Source organism: Papaver somniferum, unplaced genomic scaffold, assembly GCF_003573695.1.
Source record: "Papaver somniferum cultivar HN1 unplaced genomic scaffold, ASM357369v1 unplaced-scaffold_104, whole genome shotgun sequence".
In the NCBI taxonomy this organism is placed as follows: Eukaryota; Viridiplantae; Streptophyta; class Magnoliopsida; order Ranunculales; family Papaveraceae; genus Papaver; species Papaver somniferum.
Window position 1 is genome coordinate 1615858 of NW_020619270.1, and position 22387 is coordinate 1638244.

The window sequence follows — 22387 nt, forward strand, 5'->3', positions numbered from 1 at the left end:
GCTTGTCTCGCTCGAGAAAAACTCCTTGAGGCTGATTTAGCTGCTTCTCATGATAAAATCAAGATGTTGGAAGATGACTTGAAAAAGTTCAATACTAGTTCAAGCAAATTAGCCATTATGCGAGGAGAAAGTAAAAATCATCGTGATACACGAGGATTGGGCTATAAGGGAATAGATGCTCCAAGTATTAGCAAAGAGGTAAAATCTGTCAAGGCTAGTGATTCTTCTCAACAAAAGGTTTCCACTGATGGCAAAAGTGAAATACCTTCACCGGCAATTAAGGTTCGAAAGAGCAAAGTATATCAACCTCCAAAGTCAGCACATATGGATCGAGGTAAGAACATTCCTTATGTTTAACACTATTGCAGAAATTAAGGTCACCTAGAAAGGAGATGTCGTTTCTGTATAAGGAATGAGAAACTTCATGATGTTCTTGTTTGGGAATCACAATAAGTTGTGAAACCATGATCATATGTTAAGGCTAATCCCCTTAATGTTACAAGTTGTAACTGTCCAACCTTTAGGCGAAGGAATCAGTGCCGTGATAAACCTATTTTTGCCTATAAACGTCATACGAATCCTTTTCACAATCGTAATGGTTATCAAAAGGATAAATTCGTAAAGACGGAGACAAGATCCGATGTTCCCAGTTGGAGAAAAACTAACTTGAAAAATAATAGTAAATCCAATCCTCTTTCGAGAAATCTTTAAGAGAGTAACGGGAAGAACGTTCCGGTTGTTTCTAAACGCATTCATAAGTGGGTTCCAAAGAAAGTCAATGACACTTTGAGTGTGAAAAGGAATGATCTCCCAGAAAATTCCATGACTATGGAGAAGGCAGTATCCATGATGTTGGAACTTAAAAAGTTCTTTGGAAAGATGGATTTGGATGTGAAAGGTTCTAAAAGTGATATGTTTCATGATAATCCAAAAGTCACTTTTGGTGAGAAAGACATTGTTCACCTCAACACAACTTGAATGTGTTTTAAGTGCATCCTCACCAAGGAATGCCCTGTTATGTATACGGTGAGGGAAGCACGAAAATTGTGGCGCACAGTTTATGTTTGGTAAGGATGTAGAATTCAATTGGATTCATCTAAATAGGTATGTCTATAAATTTGAGCAAGATTTGTGCTTTTATTTGCTTAGAGAACTTATAATGATTCACGTACCTTTCTCATCGTTCTTTTCTACCTAACTTGATCTGTGTTTAAGGTTCTTAAATGTTTAGGTTTGAAAATAATAGTTCGGGATGTTTGGACTACATGGTACACATACCAGGTATGCATAACATCATTTAAAATAAAAATCCAGGGGTTTAGGTACGCATACCCGTTTGCATACTGCTCCAGGATACGAAAATTCGTTTGCAAACCCGTAGGCATACTTGACTTCGATATTCGATAAATTTGTTTTGGTCGTAACTTCTTCGTCCGAACTCGGAATGACCACATTATTTTTGCATTCTCTTCCTATTTGAATTACCTTCAAAATGGTGATGAGAAATCCTAAATGTGAATGAGTTGATGTTGGTCTTTGTCCCGTATCTTGTTTTTGAGTGTTTTGCTCCGTTTCGTCGCACTTGTTCTACTAGACTTGGGCACTTGGAGTAATTCTCTTCTAAGCTCATTTGTAGCTTTTACAAGAATGATGTTGGTGAATCACAAAGAAGGAAATTCAAGAATGGGCAGTAGTACGCATTGCTATGGGATTCTTGAATGTTCACAATCATCTTATGTGAACTATGATGCATGGTCTTTAATGACTTTGTATGTTCTTCTTTGTTAAGAAAATATTTTTATACGCTTTTGGTAACCACTCTTGGTGTAAATCCGTGCAAAAAAGATTGATACTACCTTCTAAGGACAAAATTGATTTTTGCAGTATTAATCTTTATGGTTTTATATATTGCAATATGTTATGGGATATGTGTGTTTGCATCCATGAACTATGATTGTCCCATACCCTGTCAAAAGTTATGACTTTCATATGTCGATATGCATGTATTGATAAGAGAATGATGAACATTTGACATGAAAAAAGTTTTAAGCCTATTATATGTCATTATGCAAATATTGATGGAAGATAGGATGAACTTTTGTTTCGAGGATTATGTCTATTATATGTCGTTATGCAAATAGTGATGAAGATAGAATGAATCTTTTTGTATTCCGCAGTATTGATCTTCCTTGATCCATATTTTATGTATATACTGTGTGGCTCCATAAGTCTTCTTATATGAACATTTCCAACTAAACAAATCATAGATTCGTTTGTGATTAATTTGGTTGTGTATTCCGGTTAAATTAATCATGGGTTCTCTTGTGATTAGTTTGATTGAGAATTTTTGGATACAAAATCATTTCTTATGGTTTTTGGTGTCCAAAGAAATCCTTCTTTTCTTATAAAAGTAAGGTTGCTCTTGTTGTTCTTTCGGGAATGACATCAAATGGGGGAAATTTCTTTTGAACTTGCGCTTAATTTCCATATCTTTGTGGGGAATGCGGCTGTGGAATATTTTACAGGTTATCTTGTATCTTTATAAACTCCTTGATGAATGCATTTAGCTTCGGCTTTATGATTGCATCTAAACAAGTTGATATGTACTTTTCTTTGGTCTTGAAGCATCTCCGTGGAAATTTCATTAGGATCCCGTTTTCGTACTTTTGCCAATTTTATTGACAAAAATGGGGAGAATTAATATGTAGCTCACACTACATATACATATGGTTTACGTGTTTTACGGATCATTATGTAAGGGGGAGTGGTTTTCATGTTGATATGAAAGTATTGACTAAGGGGGAGTGATACATATCATCATAGTATTGTTGTCTAAGTTGTGATATAAGAACTTTGATACTATGTAATAATACTATGACACTGTAAACAATGATCGAGAGCTTTTGTTTTCTCATTGTTATGGTTACGGATCTTCAACAACTATGATGCTGAATTGAACATCTATGGAATCATGGGAGTACTTGGAAAAGACGAAGTTTTCGAGTAATGTTGAAGCACCAAGGAGATCAAGCATGTGGATGAGAAGCTACAAAGTTTTATTTATTTTGTAATCCATATGTATTGATAGTTTTGCCAATAAAATTGACAAAGGGGGAGATTGTTAGAGCATTGCTCGGTCGAACTCGCATGTGTTGCTATCTCAAGCATGTTTTTCAAGTTTAGTTGTCAAAACTATATGTCTTGATTTCTAGACTACTTATAGCTAAGTATCGGTTTAGGACAGTTTAGTGTAGTTGAGATCTAGACTCCATGGCGATCATCATACGAAGACGAAGAACTACTCAAGGAACCAGTGGAACTTCATCCGACTAAAAGGTATGTGGAGACTTGAACTTATCTATCACCTCAAAAGTCTATCTACTCTATCTCCTACTCTTAAGACAAAGTCGTATAAGTATGATAGTTTTCATACATACACGTTTGCTATTTCGAGCCGAGTTTACTCGCCTATCTTTCTCTCGAAATATGTGCTGGTAAGCTTTCGCTTTAACCACTTTTCATCTTTACCCGTGACAAAAGTCATGATGACGTTTCAATCTTGTAAATAGCTTTGATGATGATAGTTGTGAATAACGACTGTTATAACATTATAGAAGAATATTTCAATGATTGAAATGTAGAATTGAGATTACGTAACCAACTATCGATATGAGCATATATAGTTTGTTCGCACAATAATTTATAAATCCATGTGGCGGAAACCAAGTGGGTGCATATGTGTGCATACGGTATTGGTGAAGGAGACAGGTTGGTTCGAAAACTTCCGCTGAGTTTGAAAGTTTGCAAAATGTTAAAACAGTCACCTTAGGTACGCGTACCCACGGAAGTTTTCGACCGAAAAGTTTGTGCTGAGTTTGTAAACTCAAATCCGGTAGCTATGGTACATGTACCCGTACGCGTACCCAAGCTGGTTATATTTCTCAAATCGGAAAATCATGAACTTAAACAATAAATCAATAAGGAATGCAATCTTTGCAAACCATGGCTATATTGTTCATGAATTGATTCATTTGAACCAGTTATGTGAAGAAGATGAATACGGTTAATATGGAAGTGCTCATATGGATAACCATTGGTTAACTATTTGTGAACCAACTAAGTGTACACGTTTAGGTACGGTTACTCAAACCTAAATGAAATACATTTCATTTGTGTGTGACAAGCTAAGTGTCGATCTAACGGTTGAAGGATATTAGCTTGGTTAAATCAAGTTTTTCATCTAACGGTGAATATTGAATGCTTTGTTACCAAGGTAACTTAGATTGCAAACCCTGATTTGAAAACTATATAAAAGAGACATCTAGCAACTGGAAAAACTAATCCCCACACCTCCTGTGTGATACTAGTTGGTTTTGCTAGAGTCGATTCTCCTTTAACCTTAGGTTTCTTCTCGAGACCCTGTAGGTTAACGAATGAAAGACTTCATTAGGATTGTGAAGCCAGACGAAACTACTTCTCTTGTAGTTGAGCGATCTGATCTTGCCATTTTCTATCGTACGAGTTCAATTGAATAATTGACTTGAGATTATATCTCCGATATGGCAAGATAAAAAGAAATCACAAACATCTTCGTCTCATCGTTTGTGATTCCGCAATATCTAGTTTCGCTACCATACGATTTAGATTATTGTGAGGTGATTGATAATTCTAGGCTGTTATTCGGGAATATAAGTCCGGGTTATCAACTGGTTCCTGTTCACCTTGATTTTATCAAAAGAAGGAACAAAACTCTTAGGTTTATCTTTGGGAGACAGATTTATCTATCATCATAGACTTTTCTGTATGATACAAATTTGTTTATTAAAGTCTTCGACTTTGGGTCGTAGCAACTCTTGGTTGTGGGTGAGATCAGCTAAGGGAATCAAGTGCGCAGTATCCTGCTGGGATCATAGACGTAAGGAACGCAACTGTACCTTGAATCAGTGTGATATTGATTAGGGTTTAACTACAGTCCAGACCGAAGTTAGTTTGTAGTAGGCTAGTGTCTGTAGCGGCTTAATACAGTGTAGTGTTCAATTTGGACTAGGTCCCGGGGTTTTTCTGCATTTGTGGTTTCCTCGTTAACAAAATTTCTGGTGTCTGTGTTATTTCTATTCCGCATTATATTTTGTTATATAATTGAAATATCACAGGTTGTGTGTTAAGATCAATCAATTAGAATATCCAACCTTTGGTTGTTGATTTAAATTGATTGACACTTGGATATTGGTCTTTGGTACCATCCAAGTTTATCTCTCCAGTATTTGATAAAGGCTCGCAGATTTTCATTTGCTTGAGTATAAATCAAATCGAGAGATTGAGATATTAACTCTTTGATATACTTTTATCTAGATTGAGTCTGACTGTCTAGTTGATTCTCTAGAAAGTATATGGGAGTTAGTCCATACAGATTGCTAATCGAAATATTGGGTGAGGTTGTTAGACCCTCGTTTTTTCAGGAGTTAGTCCATACAAATTGCTAAGATAAATATTAGGTGAAGTTGTTGTACCCCCGCTTTTTCATAAACCATAGTTGTATCTTACAGGGGGTTAGTCCTCGAGTGATTTCGGGGGAGTTGAGTGTATTTTAAATCTCAGGAATTTTGAGAGAGTTTGAGAGAGTGTAGGGAGTTTGAGAGATTTTGGTGTTTTTGAGTTCAGGGAGTTTGGGGGAGTGTAGGGAGTTTGAGAGAGTTTATTAGAGGGAGTTTGGGGGAGTTTGAGAGAGTATTTAGAGGAGAGTGGTTGAAGAAATAGTGATGATGTTGTTGAGAACTTGAGATTATCAGTCTAACAGAGAGAGAGAAGGGGTTCTCTTACAGTGCATTGATCAAAGAGAGCTTTCACTTACACTCCTGTTACACTGAGCTTGCTGGCCGATGCCATCATGGTCCATCGATTTACTCACTCGTCACCAGTGTCAGTCTATAGGAGGAACAATCAATTATCAAAGTGGTAACTGTTCTGGAAAATTAGAGTTACATACTGCTTGCTTGAATTCTTGATGCAAACTGTTCTGGAATGATTCCATTTTTCAATTATTTTGTTCTGTCTGGACTGCGAAGTCAAATGGCGTCTGGAATTTTGGATGTGTCAAGATGGAAAGGGCTGGTAACTCACAATCAATCTCGTTGGGGAAAGCTTCACAATCCATCAATGTAGCAGTTACTGAAGTTGTTTCATTATCAATTGCCAACAAAATAAACTCAACCCGTCATTTGTCTTCACATCAGGATCATGATGATACTAGAATCTGCCTGCCAAAATTAGTGATGAGATCCAAAATATGGTGTCTGAAACAATTGTCAGCCCAACACTCGAAAGTCGAACTCCTATAGTGATTCTAGTAAGTGGTACAATTTAGAGTCCAAATACAATTTTCGCTTCATGATTTTCATCTTTGGGAATGTGAAATGTACGAGGAAACCAATCCCACGTAAAAATGTAGTATTCTTCCGCTTCCTTTATTGACTCATCAATTTGTAAGATAATTTGTAATGCAGGTGGGTATGATTTATCCCCAACGACAAATTCATAAGAAACACACCATTAACATCAATCAAAATACAACCTGGACTTTTCCTTGAACCGGTTTCCTTCATTTCTCCATTCACCATAACAACACCATACCATCTCTTTGCTGCTAACTCTCCCGCTTCGACATTCTTATGAACTCTACATGCGTTTAAAAGTGCACCTCATATAGCTTTCAGTGGCATATTGTTCACGAAATCAACCTCTTGTGCAATCAATCCTGCCCGGCCTAGAAAATCGACCACACAACCGAAGTGTTCAACTGTGGGTTCAATCCCGAACTCGGATTTTATTCTCTTGAAATACATTAACCCTTCCTTGACCAATCCTGCATGAGTGCAACCAGATAAGAGGCCGAAAAATGTGATTGCATTAGGCTTAACACGCGATTCCACCATGTTTTCGAACAATTCAACAGATCTCTCTCCAAAACCATGCATTGTTATGCCAGAAATCATTGTTGTCCGTTCTCCCACAAGCTTCTCCTTAACCCCTTTAAAGAAAAATACCCCATCTTCGACGCTCCCACACTTAAAATACATACCAATCAGTGCAGTATTTATCCGACTGTCAAATCGATTTCCATTCTTATTCCTAATATAAGAATGAATCCATTTACTAGTATCTAAACTTCCCAAATCAGCAGAGGCAGAAATGACACCCATAACAGTAGAATCATTAGGCTCCAACCCCTGAATTTGTAACTCACGAAATAATTCCAATGCTTTGTTAAACCGTCCCTTTCTAACATAACCAGTAATCATCGCACTAAATGAAACAACACCCTTCTCAGGCATTTCCTTGGACAACTCACATGCAGTTCCCGTTGACCCGTGATTAGCATAACAAGAAAGCAATGTAGTCCAAGTAGCAACATCTCTTTCGAGAATTTCATCAAACAGTTTACAAGCAAAACTAAATTTATCATTCGACCTGTGAAAATGGATTAATGAACTCTGAACAAATATATCAATATCAAACCCATGCTTAACAGCTTGACAATGGGTTTCTTCGCCTTTACTAATGACACCAAGAACCGAACAAGCTTTGAGTAGGAAAAGGGAACGTGTATTTATCAAGTGAGGGTCGTCCGTTTCTGTGCATTTGGTTATACATAATGAATGAATCTTTTGGATTACAACTTGAAGAATAAGCTCGTATCATAGTGTTGTAAATGATTTTGATCGAAAATTAAGCGTGCGTAATGGCGAGTAGACGGGTTAGAAATAATGAGTTTTCGAAGGTAAATTTATTGGCTTTGGAATCCATTGATCTATAATGTGACATATCCTCTTCTTTCTCCTATGGTTTCCTACGCACCAAACTCCTTCCCAAATCTCTACTCTTTTGAGAGATTTGTTGTGAGACCAAAATACACTAAAAACTCCTTCGAACTCCCCAAAGCAACCAACTCCCTAGTATTGTAGGGTTTTATGACTAACAGGGAGTTCAAGAGCTTTTTTTAAACTCCCCAGCGACTAACAGGTGTTTTCTAGGGAGTTTAGGAGACTCCTCTAAACTCCCCCACGACTAACGGGGATTTGAAGAGACTCCCTCAAACTCCCCCACGACTAACAGGAGAAAATCTAAATATATTAAAATCTCTCGAACTCTCCGACGACTAACCCCCTGTTAGTCGTGAGTGTATTATACACGAGTAGTTGATCGAACTTGAACATTTAGCTTGGTGTGAATGACTTTCTTCGTTAGCAGTGGTAGAACGAAACAATCTCCAATAGTTATGATCAGAAACAAGGCGAGCAAGGAAAACTCAAAGTATGTTCTTTTTTATGTTTTGCACATGTAGCCCCCCAACAGTACCCGGGAGCGTAAAAGTTTTGTTTGGATAAGATGTCACCTGGACATATTTCCGCTGCTAAGCAAGGAGGGCATTAATGATTCCAAAGACATGCCAAATACAAATGATGACTTCTTCGAAATATTCTACATGACTGTTAGGGCTCATCCTGATCACGTGACGACTCTTCTTCCTGGCCCAGAGGGTGTAGAATCTGTACCATTGATCTCTCTGAAACGTGTAATAAGGTTCTATCTCCGGAAGAATGAGCATCCAGCCTCTCCAGTGGATTTCAAAATTTGCCAAATTATATTCGGTATTCTCTAGATAAGGTAGAGGCAGTCCCCACGAGAAATAGGTTCGGTCAGATAAATGCAGGTGGCACAAATAATCTTTCTCAACTTCTTCCGTAATTTTAATGCTCTGGGAAGATGAATGCCTTTGTTAGATTTGCGCTAGCTGCAGGTAGCCGGGATGACGATGCGCTCAAGATAACTCTAGAAGAAATGGAGAAATCTAGTAATATAGAGTCGCTTCCATATGACAACGATGAAAACCGAACAGATTCAGGATACAATGACAACGAAGGCAGCATCTCCATTATTTGGGATGATGTTGCAGGAAGGACCGAGAGGTAATCCAGGGATGGAGGCGACCGATGATATTGAGGATGTGACTGCGCCCTCGACCCTCAATTTGATGCTCTTCTTGTAGATCATGTGTTAATTGGAGGGTTCACCGTGTCATCTAAGTATGCCGAGTTGTACGCACGAATATGGAACAAGTATGGACACATTTCCACGACCAAATGTGTGGTATGACCTGGCATGTTGCTTTTGAATGAGTGATCGCAAATTGAGAGTGTCACCAAGACATGTGTGTAAACTTCGGGTTTAATGTTTTTTGGTTATGTGAAGGGATTTCCAAAATCCAAAATTTGCGAACTGAAATGGATAGACTTCCTTCCATGAATCTCATTAATCATAAGGAATCGGAAATTTGAGAAGTTGTCTCAGGAGTTGAAATTGAAGCAGGAAGCTCTTCGGGGTACGAAAGGTGTTTTCTATAGGAAAGATGAGACGTTCCTTTGTGGTTTGATTTGCAATTGCTTTTTAAAGACTATAGGTTTTTGTTTTGTGAAAGAAATGATGCTTCACTTGGCTAATAGACTGAAATCCTAACTATGAATGCAAATTGGTGCAAACATCTAGAGGAATTGTAAACATTGTATGAAAACAAGGGAAATACTAGGAAATGACAACATAACGTTTTATGCACTGACATGAGCCATCTAGCGTGTATTTCTACTCCTTCCAGCTTGTCAATACCAAGGATCTTGCAATAGTCACCTTGTATGATTTCGGCAACTAAGTAAGGCTCCTGCTACTTGACCTCCATATTTCTTATCCTCGATCAAGACTTCTTCTAAACATTTGATAAAATATTGACAAGGACCATATCCTCTTCACGTCGCCTAATCGCAGGTGAGTTGATGATCAGATCAAGTCCCCAATTATTGATGAGATGAGGATTAGCCGGCGTAAAAGAGGTTGTTCGATAAGAATTATTTGTGCATGGAGCCTCTGGATGTACGATCTTGCATTTTCAAGAGTGATACAACCGTAAGCACTTCTGGACTTCCCTTCATAGTCCCTGACTATGGTTGGACAGCGAGTAGCTCCTCGCTTTGGATTCCCTGCAACCTTCAGAGTCTGGATAGTGACAACGTTGAGATCAGTGCCTGCTTCAATTAGCGCCTTTCCAAACTCGACATCTCCAAGATAAGTAGTGGTTAAGACCCCAGTTATATATGCCAATCATGTCTTCCAGAAGAGATTTGGGCTTGTGGGAATTTTCATCGATCAAAGGTAGTCTCTTGCCCGACACAACACAATTTAGAGCGGAAAAGATATCTTGACGTTGAGCCTTGGATAAATAGAGAATTTCACATACATTCTTTATGGTTGACTGTACAGTTTTGTAGATGGAGTCCCCAGAAGATGGTCTTTGTATACTCCTTCAGTGCCCAGTTGAAGTTTCCCTGAGTCGATCTTCTCCTGGAAGATGCGTTTCAATCTGTTGCAGTCGCTTGTAGGATGGTTGACGAACCTATGGTGGCGACAGTACTTGGGATATTCCATTTCGTGTTTGGTTGGAGGACGTCTGATATGAGGTAGTTTGATGACGCCATCTTGTATCAAGACCTCCAAGAATCACCTCCTCGACTGGAAAGGAAAAATCCATGAATGATGGGTTCTCATTTGACCTTTGTGAAATGGGAGTCGGACGCTTAGATTGTTGATAGTCGTTCCCCAGATGCTTTCTCTTACCACCCTCACTAGTGATTGATTGGAGGTTGGATCTTTTATTATAAGGACGCCCGCTTTCCTGAACATCTTTACGAGCTTCTTCATTCTGGGACGGTTCGGATCGACTGAGCAAAGCAGTGGATCTCTTAGCAGCTTCTGATGCAATATGGGAATAAATATTTTCCAAGAATGATGCATATATTGGAGTCACCTTTTCATCGCAAGGACTCTGATGAGGATGTGATAAATTCCACGGGACTTCTTCCTGAGTTTGGGGAAACATTTCTTGACCTTCATGAGCAGACAAGTTAGGTTGGTGGTTACCTTTCTGTTCAACGTGAGTATAAACTTCATTTTCCTCACCAGGAATATGAATCTTGGAAGAAGGACTACTACCATCAGTATTTATCCGCAATGAATTGTTGATAGTGTTTCCCGCAGAATGAATACATGTTGGTTCCTTTGATAATTGATCTGTGAGGACTTTCAAAAGCGTAAATACTTCGTCTTGCGTCTTGAAAAAATTAGCTTGGTTACTGACAATATCATTCAGGATTTTTATCAAATCGTGAATAGTTGTTAAATGTTGAGAATCCATAGCCTCGACAAGGATTTTGAATGAAAGAACGGATTCAGAAATAACATGTGAGGTATTGTCGGTGTTGGGAGAAGTAAAATTGGGATTGAGAATTTGTGAAACATTTCTAAGATCAACCATCTTGAGAAATTGAGGAAATTGAAAATGAAAAATTGAGAAATTGATTTTGCAACCGAGAGATTAATCTCCCACTGTGGTCGACAATTTGTAGTAGGGTAAAAACTGATTCTGCCGAAAATGGTAAATTGGGTGTGCCGCCGAGAAACGAATCTAAACCCTAAACAAATGTATTGCACATAAGTACTTTAGATTCGAGAGATGAATCTGTACAATTATGTCCTAAACCAATAAATGGTCGTTCCAGTCTTGCTTCAGTCACAAAATGAAGGAAAAGGGTTGATCTTAGGGAGGGAAGCAAAGAAGGTGTTCAGAATGATGAACTATGAAAGTGTGGTTGTTTTATGACTTGTATCAGAGTGTTGAACCCGTTTGCAGAATGTAAGCTGTAAGTTCTTGGTGTTTTATGGATACTTGCGTTAATGAACTGTTATCGGTTGAAATAGATTGAAAATCTATTTATACAAGTCATAGTCGAACACACACTGATCTCATAGGAAGTAGAAGTAGTTTAGTGATGGAGAAGTAGAGATCGTGTAAAATGGTAAAAACCACGTCCCTACTATGAGGGGAAGAATGGTTGGTTTTACTCCCACTACTTCTCTACCACCACCAACTGTCCGCCTTTCCCGACACTTTCTCGTAATGGGCGTGTTGCGCGCCACACGCTGTAAACCGACAGACAAATACCCTGATGAACATCCCCCAGTTTGTGACATGTTGGATGTATCGAGTATTTTGTAGAAAATATGTAGAAAGTTACATGAGGAATGGAACAAGTCCTACATGGTAGTTACTGGGTCTTGCTTGCAAGACCTAATTATTTCGACCAGTCACGCGCAAGCTAGGCGGTAGGCAGTCATATGTGACAAGTCGAGTCGTGAGACTTTCCAGAAAAAATAGCATGCAATGCTTTTAAATCAAATAATTAAGTTTATTTGTGAAATCGATATTCATAAAATATCGTTTGTAATCGATGCACATAAAGCATGGCTTTTAAGCAAGCAGCTCAAAATAATCGATGCTCATGAAGAATCGTTGTTTAGAGCTTGTTTTAGTTAGTCGCGGAAATATTTAGGTTTTGAGTTCATTTAGAACAGTCCGACAGTAAAATTTCAGGAAGAATTCAGGAGGAATTCTGTCAGTTTTCAACCATGACCTAGCTTGTCTTTTAAGTTGTATCTTTTAGCTCGTTACTCCGATTGATGTGATTTTTTAGTATGTTATACTAGACATCCATACGAAACTTTTGACATATATCTCATGTCCAGATTCTTTACGATTTGCTCCCAGATGTTCGGACAACCTTGGGTGACCTTTTGGATGTCGTTCAACCTAGTTAAAGCGATCCGATTGATGGGAGCGGAGCTTGCAGCGTAGAAGCGATATCATTATCTGATAGAAAAGAGCAGCTTGCAGCGTACAAGCGATGTGGTTGTCCAATAGACAAGAGGAGATTGCAGCGTAGAAGCGATGTGATTAGCCTATAGAAAATAGGAGCTTGCAGCGTATAAGCGATGTGATTGTCCAATAGAAAAGAGGAGCTTGCAGCGTAGAAGCGATGTGATTCGATTTGAAAGAGGAGATGGCGGAAAACAATATGAGGCAAGGTCGGTCGGTGATGGGAGGAGCCAGGTAGGGAAAAACGATGGCCAAGTTGCATGGTCACGCCTCCTTTCAATACCTTCCAATTTGGTCACGATTTCCCTTTTTTCTTATTTTCCAACTTTTGGTAGGACTCTGCTCCTATTGGTTCCATGATGGACCAATTTTCTAGTTTTTCTAGGTTTAGTCTCGAACAATAGGGATCGAGATATTGTGCAGGCCGCAACAAACCTAATTTTTGTAAATTGATAAAATTAGGTTAAAAAATTGAATTTTTCCAGTTGACACAAAATTAATCAATTTTGGTGAATTTTGTATGTTGATACCAAATCACTAAAAAAAAATTATCTCGGAGAGCAACGCAGCGTGCTTCTGATTGAGTATCTTCATGCGCATCTTAATGTTGACATTTCGGGAAACTCATGCTACCTAGCTGCGAGTAAACATTAATTGTCATATCATGTCAATATAAGAGTTCAGCATGGAAATATAGCATAGGATAGATACTCAGCAGGCTCCGACATTAATGAATAATGTAGCTAGGAGCTTAAATACTCATTAGGCTCTATACTAGTGAACAATTCATCTAGGAGCTTGAGTTCCAATACAATATGAAGAGAGGCATATTTACTCATCATATATATTTTGATATATTCTTCAAATTCCTTGCGGAATATAGACATATCAAGGTCTACTACTTCTGATGTCGGGTCAGGTAGACAGATTTTTACAGTTTTCGCCCTAATCTAAAAACCACCATCAACACCAGCGCTTCCGTGAATATCGCTCGATATTATCTCTAGCGCCAGCGACTAGTTCTTTATCGCTTATCAAATTCAAAACTTACCCCAAATTTTTTTACACAAAAAAAATTCTCTATCTTCTCTATCTAATTTCTCTCTTTCTCAATCTAATTTATTTTTTCCTATTTTTCCAAATATCACATTTTCAAACCCAACTTGATTCGGCAACTTGCTTTTTCAGGAGTAGTGCTTGAAGGTGCCGTTAAGAAGATATGTGATAGTTATAAAGAAGTAAGTAAGAAGCAAAGAAGTCTTCAAGTTTTGGATATTAACCAAGTCATAACTGCAACTAAGAAAAGGCAAAGAAAAATTTAAGGAAAGGAAAATCAAGGCAAAACAAATTTGAATCCAACGAAGAAGAAGAACAAAGGAAACTCCGTTCATGAGCGCATTGATTGGAAGTTAAGTGAAATGAAGAAGATTAACAAGATGAAGAACATTGTTCCTAATTTTTATTTTTAAATCTATCTTTCAAATTATTATTGTCTAGTTTTATTTTATGTCTTGTAAAAGGACTATCAATGATTAATGCAAAGTTCAATTTGAAATTTTGCAAGGAAAAGTTGAAAATTAAGCTTAATTCTATTCTTAATCCAATCTTACATTTAATTGTATAAACAAATATTAAAACTTAATATTTGTTGTAATACTTAAAATACTTTGAATAGTTTAATAGTTAACTTAAAACATAAATAAGAAACTAAAATATAAATATTAAGTGGACAAATAAGAAATTAAAACATAAATATTGGACAATATTTGGGAAAGTATCTTAAAATTTCGAAACAACTTCCAAATTCGAAGTCTTTTTCGTAGATGCGACAATATTCCGCACGACACCTTGGTCGAAGATCCATCATGGTTTCACCACTCCTCAGGTGTCGACTTTCTTTTGTAAGTAAAACAACATACCTAATAGCTTCCTTATTGATTATACTGAAGCGATGACTCAACCCTGTAATATCACGATTGTTGAGGTTCATTGTTTGTTCTTCAAATTTTCCAAAAATCCTATACCAAAATGGTTGGGGATTGAATTCATCAGGGAATAAACTCTCAGTTAAATCAACATAATTCCTGCAAATACATCATCTTCCGCAATAGTAAATTTTGGTACTCGCTTCCTAATTCGAACTCGCACATTGGCACGATTAACAACTCTTTGATTTTCGACATCATGTTGGTTTGCTACTGTAGATGGGGAAAAACGATTTTCTGGTTTTTAAGGAATTGAGAAGACGACCGTACGGAGGAGACTCCTCGAACCGAGCGAAATGTTAAACCTCACACAGATGCACCGCTGCAAAGGGGGTGCTTTAGATTCAAGAGATCAATCTGTAGTACTCTGGCCTAAATCAAGACAATGACCGTTCCAGAGTAAATTCGGTCACAAGAGAGGATGGGTTGATCTGTAGGAGGGAAGCTGAGAAATGTGTGGAATCAATGGTAATCAAAGATTGTAGGTGTGTCAATTCTGAATACGATAAGCTCTGAGTGATTGAAATTTCTCAATTGAGAGTAGTTGCTCAATTGATGAGTTGATGATCTCGTGTTTGTCGATGAGACGTGAGATTGATGATACTGATGATGCTGATTCAATCATGATTCAGAGACTTATTTATATTGCTGGAATTTTTAGACAACATAATTCCATGAAGTGTGACAATTGATGGAATCAAGGAGTGGGGAAGTGGAGACCGTGTTTGAAACCAGTTGCTCAACGTGTGGAGACTTGGTCGATTTTCCACCCACTACCTCGTGAATTGCTTCAATTGATTGCACGACTTGCTCACATTCCATCGTGTGTTTGAACACACGTGCCATAGACCGCCAGACCAAAACCCTAAGTGATATCCCCCCAAGTGACACGATTGACGTCTCGTGGTTTGTTAGTCAATTGATGACTTCTTGGTTTGATGGGACGATGAGTCCATGTAGTCGTTGAGTTGAACATGATGTTCTGAAGCTCATGAATTGAACATGTCATGAGACAGAGGTATAGTTCTTACGATGAAGTGAGCAAGTATTGCTCATTCGATGGATCGTTGAATATTTATTGTTGAACCAATATTGAGAAAATATTCCTCATCTGAGCAAGTGCTGCTCATGTGATGAATTGTTGAATATTTGATCGTCTGAGCATGTGTTGCTCATCTGATGGATTATTGGCAGCGTACCAAAAATATTAATTAGAATATTGGTCGTTGAACCGAGCATGATTAATAAAATTAATGACCATGAGGCCGTCGTAAAATTATTAAGGTTGGAATCTGGAATGATGATCCTTGGATTCAGAAACCCTAATTTGATCAATTGATGATCAATTCATGGTTCGTCAGAATTTCAACCATGGGACGAAGGAGGGAGTGACTACATGGACCGTGGGTCAACCATGTAGTGTCCATATGCTCACGTGAGCAAATACAAATAACTCATGAAGAGTTGACAATTTTTTGGTGAAAGAATGATCAAATGTTGGCTTAATCATTTATTCAAAAATGTTCGTCTGAGCCTTAGGTGAGAAAACCTAATTAATTATGACGAGGTGAGGGACCGACCATGGAGTCATGAAACCGGCCCTGGGTTGTCCTGTGACCGCCTGACGATCACTTCATGAAAATACAAAGTGTTTGGAAGAGTTTTGGACCTAATACGAGCAATTGTGCAAATTAGGTCAAAACTATGAAAATTGATGGGACCGGCTTCCGTGAGCCGAAGAGCCAATATTGGTCGGTCAAGATAGCGTGCTCGTGTCCCCAAGGCGTCCGCGTCTCAGTCTTGAGAATTTTGATATTTTCTGGCGTGCAATTGAGCATCCATTCGAGAAAATATGCCAAAATTAGGGTTTCGACGAAACTGAGGAAAACACAATGAGATGATGAAAAATAATTATAAAATAAGGAATGAGGAGGCGTGGGACCCCCTTGGTCAAGGCATGGTCGGCCGGTCATGACCACGATCCCGTGGTGCCTTTTCCTTAATTTTATAATATTTTGATGATTTTATGAAAAATTCATGAATTTTGAGATATTTGATGAATTTAGGGAGTTTCCATGAATTGACGGAGTTTTCATGAGTTCAAGGAAGCAAAAAAATATTAAAATAATAAAAACAAGGGCGTGTGGGACCGTGGAAGGCATGTCCGGCCGGCTAGGACCCGGTCCCATGAGTTTCCCTAATTTTTTAATATTTTTAGGTATTTTGATGATTTGAAGGAATTTTTCCTAATTTGAGAGAAATACCATGACATCAAGGAATTTGATGAATTCAAGGAATTTGATGAATTCAAGGAAAACTAATAATAAAACAAAGGGGCGTGTGGGACCGAATAGGGCATGGCCGGCCGGCCAAGGCCCGGTCCCACAAGTTTTCATAATTTATTTTATTTTATTATTATTTGATGATTTGTGCAAAATACCATGAAATCAAGGATTTTTTTCATGAAATTAGAGAAATAATAATAATAATAATAAAATAATAAGGAACCGTGGGGCGTGGGGCCGGTTGGGACCAAGGCATGGTCGGTTGGCCAATGGTCACGCCACACACTCCTTTCCTTAATTTTATATTATTTTTTATGGATTTGAAGTACCATGAAACCGAGAAGTTTCCTAGGGAAGAAGGAGATTTGATAAAATGGGAGAATTTTCATCAAATCATGGAAAATAATAAAAATGCATTAAAAATATAAAACTGGCGTGGGATTGACCACGACACGGTCGGTCGGTCGTGTGTCCGTGATCCCAGCACCCTGGTCAATATTTTTAATTATTTATTATTTTCTTCTCTATTTTGCATAGGTTCATCGTTTCGTTGTATTTTTGAAATACTCGTTCGTGCGGTGACTGTTAGTGTATCATCGTTGAATACACCTTCACCATTTGAATCGGGGCTTACTTAGAGGTAGCTCAGACGCCCGGTCGTTGATTATTTATTACTAATTGTGGAATTCGGTGGAGAATAATTCACAAAACTGAGCAATAAGATGTTTATTATTAATTCGTAAGATCAGCTGAGGATTCGACTACGAATTCATAATATAAAGTGAGCATTACCATTCCATGGGATCGTAGATTCGACCATAGAATCGTAGTAATTAAGATTTATCTATTACCATTTATGAGAGTTGTGGATTCGATCATGAAATCGGAGTAATGAGATAATATAGTTATTGTTATTCTATGAGATCAAGTCGTGGATTCGATCATAGAATCAGAACAATCGTTATTACCATTCCATGGGACCAGTCGTGGATTCGACCATGAAATAGGAGCAATTGTAATTAGGAATAATTAACTTTGTGGCTCTATACTAGCAGAGCAAGCTGTCTAGGAGAATTAATTATCCCGATATGAGCTTGCCGGCAAGTCATATCCTTTATATAGTTAGGGTAAACTTGTTGTTTGTTCCTGAAGACGTTATCGCTCTATACTAGCAGAGCAAGCTGTCTAGGAGCCGTCCATCTCGTGATGCTATATAGAAATAATTACTGAAAGTATTCAGTATTCATGAGATATGTCGTTGTCCAGTCGTGAGACTACATATCTACATGTACTCTGAGAGAAAGTACTTTCCGTTGAGAATTCGATGAGAGACCCATGTCTCGATACTCACGTCTGATTGCTGAAACAGAGCTTCGTATAATTATGAGTTTACGAATTTAGCCTTTGTCGAAAATCCACCATCTACATTAACTCCCCTGCTTACTGAGTCAGCATTAACTGGTGATTTTTCGGCCATAAATAATAATACCAGTAATTGAACTTAGTCGTAAGTTGAGACATTACCGGATTTAGAGAGCATGAGCAAACCACGTCTTGATGAAGGCTTCAATGTCATGATTTGAGCGTCGTTTAGTGAGCATAAATTGGTGTTGAACCGCTGGTTTGGACGACGAGTCCGTGGTCGGTTAGGATTCGCGGGTCGGGCCCAATAAGGAAATCCTTAGAAAATTAGGTTTTGGAAATAAAATTGATATAAAAGGGATTATTCGTTTTTTTTTCCCACGACCATCTCTCCATCATCTCTGCACCTTCACGCCAGCAGGAGAAGATTCCCGCCGCTGCCGGTCGCCGTCGTTGCCGTCGTCGGCCAATTTCCGGCCGGCGCTCCCAGGTACGTTTTTTTTTTGTTTGCTGATGTTTATGATCCTCATGAGTTGTTCATGCTTTGATCATGATGAAGTTATATACATGTGTGTATATTAGTGTGAGCTTTATGAAAAAACCCTCGTTTTTTGAAAACGTATGTTCGTTCAATCGTTAGTTTTGAAAACTAACTATAATCCCTGATTTAGGAGAGATTTTTTTTTTATATGAACCTAGGTCCAGTGATAAAACTTAGTTTATGAGCTTTCATGTGTACCACGGTTTTATCATAAAAGAAGTGAATTTTCATGAAATCGGAATAATCCTTCGTTTTAAAGACAAATAACGATGACATGAAGAAAAATATGTATGATGAACTTGTGTCCAGTGATAAAATTTTGCCTATGAGATTTCATGTAAATACAAAACTTTATCATATGTATGAGATGTGAGCTTTCACAATATTTTTGAAATAAACCTTCGTTTTAAAGACAAATAACGATGATACGGAGGAAAAATAATTTTTTTTTATATATATGCAGCCGTGACATATATTGTGTAAGATATGATGATATATTTTATTTGCATGAATCAGATAAAATTCTTGAGAATTTATGTAAGCAATGTTGCATTAATTGCTGTTTTTTCGAAAAATCAGAAACGTGGGTTTTGAGGAACCTTCGAAGATAGACAATATATTTATGATGAAATATTTTATTGTTGTAAACTTCATAGGTCAGTTGTGTGAATGTTCACATTATAAAAATTGTGTCCGTGATTTTATGAAAAATCAGTTTCGAAGTTAATAAAGTTTCGTTCGTTTTTGCAGTTTTCGAAGAGACGAACGATTTTGAGGCGTTAACTCTACCGTTATTATCACTATTGTTAGTGGAAGTATAAAAGGTAAGAGTTACCATTTTTGCTTGTATTTCCTTGATTTATATCTGGAAGACATACTTAAGTAGGATGTAGTGTGAACCTTTACAGCTACTCAGCAAAGATGACCAATTCCCAAGCTGACGACGCCTCGAGGGAAGAGATGTGCGTTGATGATGGTATCTCCAGAGATGAGACATGCATGGATGAAACTTCCGTTGGGGGAGACGAAGACGAAATCCCTGGGATTAAGAATGTCCCGAACATAGATGATGCATTCTTTGAAAAAGATATTCCAGGAGCTGAGCAACATTTGAAATCCCCAGTGTATCGTCTTTTGATAAATCCCAGAACTGTTACTCAGAAGAAATTGGTGACTCCTAAGACAGTGATTTGATTTTGTCTTGAACGAGGGATCTTCACCTCATCAATCATAGAGTTTAAGCTTTCTCGACGACCTTGGGAGAAATTTGTCGGCTGGGCGAGGCATATGTTGGGTTTTCCTCATGTGAGGACTATGCTCGACCAGGAGCAGGTGACGAGAGTTATTCAAGCTTCTGGAGAGTTGTTCATTTATCATGACACAAGTGGTATTGTGGCTCTGTTTGCTCGCTGGTGCATTCCCACTCACACTTTCATATGTAGATGGGGAGAGTTTACCATTCCCTTGGAAGACGTAGCGGTTCTGATGCATCTCCCAATCACGGGCAATCTTCCTGGGGATCTTTCAGATGAGGAGACCGTCGTTTCTCATGTCTTGACAGCTGCAATGGAGAAAGCGAATAAGGCTGGTAGTAAAGGATGCTATGATTCCTGGTTGACACACTGGTGACCCAAAGACGAGGTTTTTGATAAACCCATCGACGGTATGTTACCTATTGCTGCTTTCTTATGTTTATGGTTGTCCAGAGACGTTTTTGAAGACAGTGGAAACTTGTTGAAGCCTTTTGTGATTCCCTTTGCTATTAAGATGGCTCAAGGTGAGCAACTTCCGATAGGTAGTTTATTCTTAGGCTCCTTGTATTACAACCTGGACTCCTTGATTATAGACTCCAGTGTGTCGAACGGCTCTATGAAGATTGAGTGTTATGCCAACATGATGTTTTTTCAAGCTTTGATGTGGGGGCATTTTAAGAATTATGCACCTACTCCACGTAATGTTCTGCAAGGACCGAATACTGATGCGCGCCATACTTTCCCTGAGAAAGATAATGCTAGGATCATGCGTTGGTCCACAAAGCAGCCTCGTTCTAAAATACGCTTTATTGATGTGTTAGATGAAGAATCCGAGTTCAATTTTCGCCCGTGGGTGTCAATCTCTGATTATGTTTCTCAGACGATGACTTTCAATACTGGAGAAAGCACGAGTTTGACGTTTGGTGCGCATCTGAGTGATGGAGAAGATCTTTCATGTTGAGTTGCACCCCTGGTCATTTGCTATCAGTCACGTTTGGAGAGCTTTCAGTGGAGGATTATAACATTGATAGAGCAGCTCGACAAATGGGTATGGATCAATGTTTTCCAACCATACGGAGAAGGAAGCCATCAGTTGAGCAACTCAGGACTCATTTGGATCATACTCACGTGGATGGGAGTAGCTACTGGTTTCCTGGTTCTGATAGATTCGCCTATGTAACCCCAGGTTATGTAGAATTCTGGGATCAGCAACTTGGGTGTTTGCGTGGCTTTGTAAGATTTCCCAGACCTCCATTCAAGGATCTTCGTTCGGCTGAGATGATTTCCAGTCGACCAAGATTGAAGTATCTTTCTGGTGATAAACGAAAGTCGTCTCCAGGATGCTCTCGGGTATGTTTCTTCATATAATCTTCACGAAATTATAAGAACTGTATTCTGATTATATTACTGGATTTCACCACAGGAAGGTCGTAATATACGACCTCGAATCGGTGTAGATTTCTCAGAGACTGAGGCGGTTATTCATGGCGGAGAAGGCAGGCATAAAGGTTATAAGTTGTTACCCAATACCGTAAAGTCCCCAGTTGGTGCTTTGGTGAGTTCCCAATATTTATCACCGTGACTTTCATTGCTATTAACATTAGAATCATGAAGCCAATGTTGTTAATTTTGTTGCAGAATTTTACTCCATCGAGTCTTGAAGGTCTTCAATTTTCTGCTACTGAACAAGCAATCGCTGATTTGAGTGACGAAGAAACTGTAAGTATTTCTTCATATGTTCAAATGTGGTGCTTCATGGATGAAAATATTGATTGTAAAGGACGTGTACAGGAGGATGTCTTCATGGAGATGGAGAATTCTGGAACTCAATCATCCTCTGGGAAGGGGAATGGAGGTAATTCCCAAGATTCGGAGCCGGATGGAAGTGATGTTCCTCTTGTCGTTGATGTGGACAATTCCAACCCCTTGGACACTTCGGTGACTCCTCAAGTAAGTATATATCCTGTATATTCTTCATAGAAGTATAAAAGTGCTGATTTGTGAATGAATGAATGAGAACCCATGTGAATATATGAAAACTTAGTCGAATTTCGTCGTCAGAAAATTCAGAACCCATCTTTTTAATAGAAACACTGTAGAATCTTCGTCCAGAGTCGAATTTTGATGATCTGCATGTGAAAATTCAAGCCCGGAAAATTTCCAAGATTTTGCAAAGAAGATTTTTAAGTTTTGAGCACGTTCAG

At 38.3% G+C, this 22387-nt stretch overlaps 1 protein-coding gene across 1 annotated transcript; it reads right to left on the minus strand.

Annotated features, from left to right (window-relative positions):
- Positions 1-6698: 6698 nt before the first annotated feature.
- LOC113327590 (pentatricopeptide repeat-containing protein At5g66520-like) lies at positions 6699-7698 on the minus strand. The gene is made up of 2 exons (XM_026574767.1): positions 7674-7698; positions 6699-7579 (listed from the first exon to the last, which is right to left on the minus strand). The coding sequence occupies exons 1-2, from the start codon at positions 7696-7698 to the stop codon at positions 6699-6701; spliced, it is 906 nt and encodes a 301-aa protein (XP_026430552.1).
- Positions 7699-22387: the final 14689 nt, after the last annotated feature.

Bases quoted from the DNA above. Each gene is read 5' to 3' on its own strand.
- LOC113327590 (XM_026574767.1), bottom strand. From the start codon at position 7,698: ATGATACGAGCTTATTCTTCAAGTT. The intron at 7,580-7,673 runs GTAATCCAAAAG...TCCTACTCAAAG, and splicing joins ACGAGCTTATTCTTCAAGTT to CTTGTTCGGTTCTTGGTGTC.